At 33.9% G+C, this 10,967-nt stretch overlaps 2 protein-coding genes across 3 annotated transcripts in view; both read left to right on the top strand.

Moving 5' to 3' along the window:
- Positions 1-229: 229 nt before the first annotated feature.
- Positions 230-3,390, top strand: LOC117324572 (sodium-coupled monocarboxylate transporter 1-like). The gene is made up of 6 exons (XM_033880492.1): positions 230-275; positions 378-448; positions 848-934; positions 2,202-2,440; positions 2,845-2,945; positions 3,380-3,390. Exons 1-6 carry the CDS (start codon positions 230-232, stop codon positions 3,388-3,390), a joined length of 555 nt encoding a protein of 184 aa, XP_033736383.1.
- A 4,398-nt stretch (positions 3,391-7,788) lies between these two features.
- The window catches only part of LOC117322981 (sodium-coupled monocarboxylate transporter 2-like), a 30,537-nt gene continuing 27,358 nt past the window's right edge, over positions 7,789-10,967 (top strand). The window contains exons 1-4 of one of the 2 annotated variants that reach the window (XM_033877953.1): positions 7,789-8,331; positions 8,647-8,715; positions 8,988-9,039; positions 10,436-10,503. In XM_033877953.1, coding sequence (XP_033733844.1) covers positions 7,978-8,331; positions 8,647-8,715; positions 8,988-9,039; positions 10,436-10,503 — 543 coding nt within the window. In that variant the 5' untranslated portion in view covers positions 7,789-7,977. The remainder of the gene's footprint in view (positions 8,332-8,646; positions 8,716-8,987; positions 9,040-10,435; positions 10,504-10,967) is intronic. The other variant, XM_033877954.1, reaches the window with a different exon arrangement.

Below are 10,967 nucleotides of genomic sequence, written 5' to 3'. Positions count from 1 at the left end.
CTAAACTGACAGGTATAAGTACCTTTAATTATTCTATTGTTTCTACGCACTTTGCCACATTTATATTATAGGCAAATGTATCTAATGAGGAAATTTTAACATTGATGACGTTTATAAATCAATCAAGTTCATTTTTTTGTTAACACTTCGTTTTTGTCTTTGATGGTTTTGATGAATATGCTTTTGTTATTTATCAGACACTGTTTCCATTATAACAAATGAATAAACAATGCATCACTACCAATATACAATACTCAATTCCTCTATTCTTTTCAGTAAAGTTATTGTATTATATATTATGATATATTCAGTATTTTGTATTCTTATATCAACAAGTGTGTACACTATTATAATTATTATATTTTCCCCTGTTTTAGTCGTTGTTTTTGGTGTTATTGCTGTTGGTATCGCCTATACATTACAATACATGCCCGGTCCTATCACTCAGGTAATTGACTTAATTATAATATAATACGCTAACATCACGAAAACAGAAAACTGTGTTATAGAAACAAAAAGGAAAATCTATACTGCCAAACAAACGCTTTTGCGGAACTAACCCCTTAATCGTAATCCGACCATCGACTACTGGAATCTTTGGTTGATATGCTGTAGAAGGAAGAGTGGCCATACGATAACTTGTGTAAAATTTACTAACGATGAATCACGAATATCTAAAAGAAAGAAAAAAAAAAGATAAAAAAAACAATAGCGAATTTTGACAAATTCAGATCAAGCTCATGTTTTTTTCTGGATATTATTGAAAACGATTATCTATAGCGTTTCATTAAATCACTGAAATTGTCTTTTAGCAACATAATTTCAAGAAAGCAGGTTTTGTTTTCAGATAACGCTTGCCATTTTTGGTGCCTGTGGAGGGCCAATGGCCGGTTTATTCTTCCTTGGAGGACTATTTCCCAATGCTAATTGGATTGTAAGTATTTAATCCTTGATAACGCATATGATATCAAATGAAATTGAAAAGACAAAAATCTACGAAGCTACCACACTCGATATCAATTAGAACCGAAATTCGAAAAAGAGTTCCACCACAAAACAGGCAAACATGGAAGACACCATCTTCGCTAGCCAAGGCTTCTGATTACGTTACACTCCACGAACCCTTGGCGGATATAGTCGTCAGTTCTGGCCCTCTAGCGGAGATTCGAAATTACCACCCTTTATTCATGAAATTTTCGACCAATCAAACTGAGCGTTACCAATGTACTTCATCGGTGATGTTTACAGACACACATGAAGGCTTGTGTCAATTTCGATGAGATATGTGTTCAATGACTTATATAAATTGATCAAACACTGTGAATGTTTCCCCAATGATTGTACGTCTCTGTATATAGGTAAAATTGCAATGACATAGTCGACAATGTAGCTCTGTACTGGGTGCCGCAGTTTTTGTTTAATGCGAAACCAAGCCTGAATGTAAAATGCGATTTGATTGGTTGCCCTGGGATTCCAGGGCGCGACGTTTTGAACACGACTATATCCGCCAAGGGTTCGTGGAGTGTAACGTAATCAGAAGCCTTGGCTAGCGAAGATGGGAAGACACCAACTTAAGAAATGTATCGCCCATCAGATAAGCGAGGCAAAGTCATGCCCATTCAAGGGGAAATTGGTGAAGGCTATCCATTTTTAATAAGACCAATCATCATATCTGGTAGAGTTGTGTGCAATGATAAGCAACATATGAAACATTAACATTTTATTGCATGATACGGCCAATGAAGAAGTTGATTATTTGCTATTGTTATTCTGATAGCGTATATATTAATATATGTATAACAACAATATCAACATTTGTAAACGTGTAGTTTAATCCTTTTTTATCGCTCATGTTTATGTTTCTGTAAATAATTCCATTCTTGTTCTTAACATCTTATTTATACTGAACAATAAATCGGTTTCGTTTCGAATAAGTTTGACAAATGTAAAGAGTACCCATCAAGAGAAAATCCAATCTGATCTCGGTTCTGAGCACAGATTATTGAATAAGCCAATGAAACTGCAACTTTTAATCACAAAAATGTCAAAATTTACGTTATGATAGTATCATACATACAAAACGTATTCATTCATAAAACCGAGGTTTCACTTGAATGGGCATTCTGACTGTATTATAAGTATGATAACCACTTTAGTTTGTAATCTAAAACCTGCAAATCCTTTGATATGATTTTCCACAGGGTGCTTTAGTAGGGAGCATCACGGCTATAACATTAAATATGTGGATAGCAGTTGGTGGTCGACTATTCGGAAGTGCTGCAATTCGACTAGAACCGATTACCACCAGAGGGTGTTTTCTAAACGACTCCTCAATTTATCCAATGTTGAACAGCACCAGTGTGTCGTCCACCATGTTGAACAGCACAATTGCAACCATGGACATTTCGAACTCGGTAACAGACATGGTTGAAACATCGCTGTAAGTCATTATGTTGTATATCTAAGTATATCTAATCATTTAATTTAATTAACTGTGTCAATGTTGAACAAAGATGTTTACCATGAAAAATACAATGACATTTATTTATTTTCGATTATTTTCTCTAACACTAATATTCACTTGGAAATTGCATTTTTTCTCCACGGTTAGCAACTTTCAGCTTAACGTTCATTCCATTGAAAGCCTAGAAAGAATATCTTTACATTTTGAAGGAAAAGTGATTATGCATGTATTTTTAAAATTACGTAACTCTGGCACCTTTAGTTTTGTAAAACAATATTCACGTGTTTTTTTGTTTTTGTTTTTGTTTTTGTTTTTTGTTTTGTTTTTACTTTTATAACAATAGAAATATTTGATTATAATATTTCATTATTTTATTTTAGCGACAATGTTTTTCCAATCTACAATATATCTTACATGTGGTATGGACTCATCGGCTTTATAGTGACTATTTTACTTGGTTTAGTGGTCAGCTGTGCTACAGGTAATAGCATTTTAACAGAAATAGTCAGTAGTAACATATATGCAAAAGTCATTTGCAATTTCCTTTCAACATCGTATTATAATGTATTGTCATGATCACAAATGCCATCTTTATAGCATACGTTTTACGTGTTTATTTTGATAAATTTTATACATTGTTGTCTTTTGCATCAAAATGATATTTGATATTTTTTCCTTATATGGCTATAACACATTGAGTTTCCATAGCGACAGAAATACACTTACCTGTGTTGAATGTGAATTTTACTTATGTCGCGGTTTGTGAATGTAAATATTACTTTTGTCGCGGTTTTATGAATATAAATTGTACTTATGTCGCGCTTTGTGAATGTAAATTGTACTTATGTCGCGGTGTGTGAATGTTACTTTTACGTATTCCGCAGTTTGTGAATGTGAATTGTACTTATGTCGCAGTTTGTTTATGAATTGCATTGATTTCACGCTGTATAAATGTGAATCCGTTGATCATCCTGTATGTACAGGTACACTGTACATAAATACTGTACATCTTTTTTTTCTCTCAGATTTTTTGTCAGGCACTAAACAGCTTATGTTTTAAGTTTTTGATAAACTTTTTGTAATGATAGGTTTAGACAGAGGACACGTTGTTGATAGCAGCTTAATATTTCCTTGTTGTCGAAGATTCTGGGGTTTGGAAGTCGACAGGCTTTCTATGATAGAAACTTATCAGGTTTCTTTGATTCCTAAAAAGGTTGGTTATCTCCTTTTTGTCATTAACACGTAAAAGATGATCCATAAAATTACACGTAACTAAAAAACAGTTGTGTCTCACAGGCTAGCAATGGCTACCAATATCAGGAACTGTAAAGGGCGATAACTCTAATTGTACATATGAAAAAAACTACCAAACCAAAGGAAGTAATCATACAGGATAAATCAAACTATGTTGCTACCTAACATCAACTTACTAATACAAAAACTAACAAGTAGTCTTCATTATGACAAATAATATTCCAGAAATAATTTTTATTATTTTATAAAATTATTACGATTGTTTAAACAGATCTTATCATCATTCAGTTATGTTACTAATATGAATGTTTTCTTTCTTTCCTTTTTAAAATTTAATATCTATTTTTAGAATTATCCTGTTATTCAAAGGGCGATAAACCAAATAACCATCCTTTTACCACTTTGATGAAGATTGAGTAACGAATTTGTCGATGTTGTTGATCATATATCTAAAATGGTATTATATACATTAGAATCTTGCTTTATGATGATGATTTCAATGTTTTGATTCATCTTTCAGTTTCTGCATTATTTTTTTTCCATTTTTTTTTTATTTCAGATATCGGAGAAGCAACACGTACCAAAAGAATCCATTGTCTCTGGGCCGCCTATATAACACCAATGACGAACCATAATGAGACATTTTATTTACTTATGATTTATATTAATAAATCAAAGACTCTCGGAGATTGTGAATTCCTATATTCCACTAGCAGTACCCTACCTGGATTATATTTATGTATATTTTAATCAAATACACTACAAAATACGAAAATATTTCATTTTCCCAGAAAAAAAGATAGGATGCGAGAGTTCACAAGTCCTGCGATTAGCCCCGATGATCAGGTGTCATCAGGCAGTAATGCATTCTTCTTTGCAATTAATACCATCCATACCAAATACTACTTCCATTCTATTATGAAGTATTTATAATGAAATAAAAATAATCTTTATTTACTATTTCCATCTTAAGGTTATTATTCTTACTTCAATTGCTATTTTGCATAAAGGATAAAAAGAAGAAGGAAAGAGAGATGAGAGAAAGAACACAACACAACATGTTGTTCATTTCTTGGATAAATTCCGATGGGCTCAGGATGTAACCAAAAATTATTCTTTCCAAAAAACTAACAACACACTATCTTCTTTAGTGATTTTTTTTTTTTTTTTTTTTTGTAATTCAGAGATATTATCTACGCATTTATATGTTTGAAGACGTAAGTTTAAGATAAATAAATCATACAAAAACGTTAAGTTATAGACAATGACCTGCTTTATCATGGAGCAATTACGCTTGCTGCCTGGTTTGTGCAAGGGGAGGTTACTCGTTCACACTCTATTGCGACATCGGAAAATTGAATACAGTTTTTTGTCTCAGATTTTCTAATTGGCAATCGATAGGCGAAATCTTCGATTGTTTCGATTGTTTCTACAGTGGATACTTAAAATGAAATTAAAATACTTCTGATAAGATCTGGCATCATTTCCAAGAAATAGATCTACAAAAAATCGGCGTACTGGTTGAGCTGGTTGAATTGAATATGAGCTGAATCCCAGCTTGATTCCGCAACAGAAAATTCCGATAACAATAAAGAGGTTGCATGGTTCAAATCAAACGATAGTGAAATGCTTGTACCATGTATATAACATGAACGTGCGACTTAATAAATCACGGATAAGATTTCCATCCATCGGTAACAAACAATAAATTTCCCAGACAAGTCTCTTCTAACGAATGTCTAATCAATTGATGGACGACCATATGTGTATTGACGTCGTGGTTAGCGATTTTCTGACTCTTGCGTAACTTAAAGCGACAGATATCAGGATCAGGTCTTCCTCTTATCCATTAATGTAACCTTACGTTGTAGCAGGACAAGGCGAGGCCCCATGTTGCTAGGGTTTGTCGTGACTTTTTGGCTTAAAACAACGTATCAGTTCTTGTTTGACCAACATAAAGTACAGATATGTCCACAGTCGAGCATTTGTAGGACGGACTAGGCAAAAAGTGTTAGGAAGCACCTGAACATATAACGTCGCTCAACTCATGCATATAATTGAGCATTATGAGTGGTTGTGTATTTGTGTGTAACAAGTGTGTTTATATTTCCACAGCAGTAATGTGGACAGGACAGAGGTGAAGCCGGATGGTCAGAACCACCTGAGTCGTGTTACAGGACCAGATGCTGCCATAGTGGACTTAAGTAAATGATAACACATGATGAAGACATGTCGCAGTTTGCCGAGTTTGTGGGGACCCAGATGGAGGGTTTTCTGACGACGGGATAGCATACGTCGGTGATTATTAAGATATATCCTTCATACGATGATGTCAACCGTCCATGCAGGGGGCTGTGCAGACAGACAAAAGGTATTTTGTCTGTGATTTCATGGTAGGATATTTCAACGTGTTACACTGAGTCTACATCAGACAGACAGACTGGTTTCCTATATCTATGACAAGAATATGCAGCTGATCTCCACCTTGTGTGTTGTCTTGGAGCATAAGGGACGTGTGCAGAGACTTTCTTAATTATGTGTAAGATGTGAGAGTGTGATATGAACATTTGTAGTTATCTTGCTGTATTTTATGTTGTGTTGTGTATATAAATTTGCCCTAATTGGTACCAAGGCCTTATTGAGTTTTCTTTTCCCCAACTTGAGAACAACCTCGCTTGTCCCACGTTACAATATTGAATGCGTTTTTTTATCTCTATTATATATCCAATTTGTATTCAATATGTTTGAATTTGTATTTTATTGTATATTTTAATTATCATTAATTATCCATTTGTATTATTAATATTGAACATGTATTCTTTAATTTTATATTCTATATTTCAGCAGTTATGTCATAATAATATCCGCATAGTATTCAATATTTTGTGTTTGTTCACATTTGTATTATAAACTTGATACTTTAATCCGCTGGACACACAACCGTCCATGGTCATGTAAGGGGATGAGGTGTGCAGTGGGCTATGGCAGCAAGTGATTTATTATACACATATTTCTTTAGGACGTAGAGCGTTCACATTCGTAGGTTTCTTTAACAAAGTGACAATGACAATATTACGGTCTCCGTTACCGATATAGGATCACAGGCCTCTTATATCTCTTCGTTCGCGAATTTAAATAGATTTCTAGATCAGCTGTGAAATTTCAACTACCTATTTGTTGTTTAATGTAATGCTGTTTTCCGATCTTGGCCAGTTCTCACCATTGTTGATTAAGTTGTATGCAGTCTTTGAATGACAAGATACAGGGACAATTATATCATGCACTAATACAGAAGGTGCTACTTCATCTCATGTAGCACACTACAGTAGGACAGGCTGGCATGGGCGATTTTTTTGTGAAGCAAATAACTCCTGTATTATGATATGCATAAAAAAATGAAAAAAATAAATGTACACTATAATTGGTATATTCAGTATGAAGTAGTACATACAGGCTTCACATTTGTTAAAACAAAAAAATAATAAATTGGTTTCGGATTTTAAATTTCCGGATTTTCCGAAAGTGTGTTTACACAGGAAATTTAGTTTTGCCTACAGCGAAAAATGGAAGCACACCGAAAAGGTAGATAGCAGGAAAATTTGATTTACAACATATGTCAAAACAAGATAAATTCTGTCTTTGGGATAGAGATGTTTAATTTCAAATAGGTTTCATAAAAAAATGTGTAGAGAATTGTGTCATTTTGGGTCAAATATCATAATATTTTGCAATTTTGTTAGCATTTTGTAAGCTGTTACCATGGTATTCACAGCTCTAAAAATCACAGAAAATATCAGTTTACTTATATATATACTTTATTAGAGGTAATATGTAGGGTTAACTGGATGTTTACATATCTAAAACATGTGCCCAGAATTGGGCATTTTTACTGTACACTGCTACCATTGCTCTAACATTTTGATAGTGTAATTATTTATATAACTCATCGCCCCTACAAAATGAAACAGTCGCAGACAGTAGTTTTCATTGTTAGTTTTTTTTTCTTTCTTTCTTTTTTTTCTTTCATTCATATTTCCCACATATATGAATTAGTCACAGATGAATATTATTAATATCAATACATGTTTGCTGGGCTGGTACTTAAACTAGATTATAAGGTAATCTTGGCGAGGGACGTATTAAGTGCTGATAACAGATCATAAGTTATTCGTGTGGCATAACCTACTCGTGTCAGTATCTGACTTCATTTATATCAACTGACGTGACGATACAGCTTGGTCATTTCATAGTCAGAAAATATGGATCTAGCTTTTTCTCCCGTTCCTGATCCGCACATCGCCGACTATATCGTTATAGCTATTTTCCTCTGTGTCTGTATGGGAATTGGAGTTTACTATGGTTACCAGACAAACAAAAAACCAACATTGGAGAATTATTTTCTTGGAAACCGCCGCCTTTTGCTTTTACCGGTTACACTGTCACTTTTTGTGACGTTTGCATCAGCGATTTCTCTAATGGGCGTTCCGGCCGAGGTGTACGTCTACGGAATTCGCGGAGTGTACATCGGTCTTGCTTACTTTATATCTGTGATTATAGCTAGTGTTACTGTAGTTCCCCTTTTATACCCTCTACATCTTACCAGTACATATGAGGTAAGTAAAAACACACTTTCCCCTAATTCATCTTGTAGTTATTACTAGTATTGTTATTCCCTATGAGGTTCAAACATTGTTGTTCCCGCGATAACTATTTCAGCTCGAATAGTGTTACTATTAATCTTCAGATCATAGTAAAACTTAACAGAACGATGCGTAAATTTCGGTAATTGGGTAAAAAAACAATAATTGCGAATAGCGCATGGTCAAACGAGACAAAAAATGAATAGACAGTTTAAAGCATTTATTCAGCACACATTATCGTATCAGAATCAAATGATTAGTAACATTATTTAAATTGTGTTTTAACAGTATCTTCAACTCCGATTTCGGTCGAAAGGCGTGCGAACTTTGGGAACTATGATTGGAATGCTGCAGACGGTACGTATTGCAATTTTTTAAAATTTTATTTGTGTTCCTATTTTGGTCCAGTTCTATACACTTCGATTTGTAAGTATGTCGGTACACACAGAGGATATCAACATTACAACGAAACCATAATGGCAATTTAAAACTAAAAAAGGAAAAAATCTAGGCCAGAGACAATTTGCAAATACAAAGAAAGCAATTTGTGAGATAGGTGGAAAGGATATGGGCATAAGGAAATCCGAAACCCACAAGTATTTATTTCTTATCATAATCTGTCTTTCCAGGTTGCCTATATGGGAGTAACATTGTATGCACCAGCCTTGGCGCTTCAAATTGGTACGTATTATTATCCTGACACATAGTAAACCGTACAAAATATGTCACTTTCACCATTTACTCTAAATTATACCATCATTTTAACAGTATCGTCTATTTACTAACCCTACCGCCCTTGTGACTGTGTCCATTGTGTTATCATTTGTTTATTTTTTTAATTTTATTTATTTAAGTATGTATTTATTTATTTATTTATCTATTACAATCATTTCTCCTATTTACACCTTTTATTTATTGTTTCTTCTTTTGCTCCTGTCTTGTCTTACCAAATCTTTCAGATTTCAGATCAAATAGTAAGCGGTAATCTTCGTTTCGGAAGCATATAATGTCGAAGAAGACCTTTCCACCTTAATCGGTTATGGGCATACATCTACCACATTATACGCTTATGCATGCACATGCAAGTTTTATATTAGCATCCAGAAAGTTAACAGACGAGGCTTATGTGCCTAGTTTCGTAAGAAAGGTCATACGTGGATGAATGTTCCTTTTCTTATGTGGGGACCATGATTGTGTTGTTAATATAATCGTGCCAAATAGGGAAAAAAGGCAAAAAGAAAAAAAAATGCTTTTCGAATAAAAAAGAATGACCTAACCTATATTGAATCATAATTTTATATCCGTTGATTATATTCATGTTAACTTACAAAATGTAACGAGATATTTTAAGTGTGAAATTGACTTAAATGACGTTTTCTCGCTCAAATTCAAAATTCAATATTTTATACGGGCTAATAGATATGTGGCTTAATCTATTTCTATCTGTGTTAAAGACTTGAGCAAGTCTAGATGTCAAACAGCATCTGCTTCTGTGATATTGACTTGGGCAAGTCTAACATCATATTTTACATTGACACGGTTGTGAGCGTTCAGCAAGCAGAGGCAGTGTTCTACTGATTTTCCCCTCCTATACCTAAATGTATCTCGGACCCAATGATATATTGTATTATGACCAATTCATATAGTTTATGCAGGTTATTATCATCCACTTCTTGACCAGTTTATAAAACGTATGCTTATTAATATAATTATCGTTCTCTCCGAGACAAATCTATATAGTTTATGCTACATATGATTATCCTCTCCTATACCAATTTATATATAGTTTATGCTGATTATTATCCTTATCATTCTCTCAAAGACCAATTCAAAAAGTTTGAGATATTTATCATCCTTATTATCCACCCCTAGACCAATTTATATAGTTTGTGCTAATTTATATTATCTTTTCCTAGACCAATGTATATAGTTTCTGCTGATTTTTGGTTATCTTTTCCTTGGCCAATTTATAAAGTTTGTGCTAATATCTATTAGTCTTATTCTGCACCAATTCATATAGTTTGTGCTGATTTTTATTTATCTTCTCATTTTCGAAAATGACTGTTTTCTGTTGTAGTTGCTGGGATACCTCTGTGGCTTTCTATAGTTGTGATTGGACTTGTTGGCACCATTTACACAGCTATCGTAAGCTTCATAACGGAATACGCACAATTATCAAATATGTAATATTAGTTATTGAGATTTTACACAACTGGTATTTTATATATTATATTTCCCAATCCGAGTACTTGGGTCTCGATTTCATATTACTCAATCCGGGGACTTGGGTCTGGCTTTCATATTTCACAATCCGGGGACCCGGGTCTCGTTTTCATATTTCTCGATCCGAGGACTTGGGTCTGGCTTTCATATTTCACAATCCGGGGACTAGGGTCTCGTTTTCATATTGCTCGATCCGGGGACTTGGGTCCGGTTTCCATATTTGCCGACCCGGGGACTCGGGTCTCGATTTTATATTTCATAATATAGCCTGCCTGAAACCAAATAATGAATATTTCATATTGCCAAAAAATATTTTGAATGAAAAAAGTGAAAATCACGGCCAAAATAATATTTCTTTCGACAAAACGTTTATTAAACTTACCTTT

Source organism: Pecten maximus, chromosome 3 (assembly GCF_902652985.1).
Source record: "Pecten maximus chromosome 3, xPecMax1.1, whole genome shotgun sequence".
Taxonomy (NCBI): Eukaryota; Metazoa; Mollusca; class Bivalvia; order Pectinida; family Pectinidae; genus Pecten; species Pecten maximus.
Note: the sequence above shows the minus strand (reverse complement) of the source record. Positions and strands in the feature narration are given on the sequence as shown.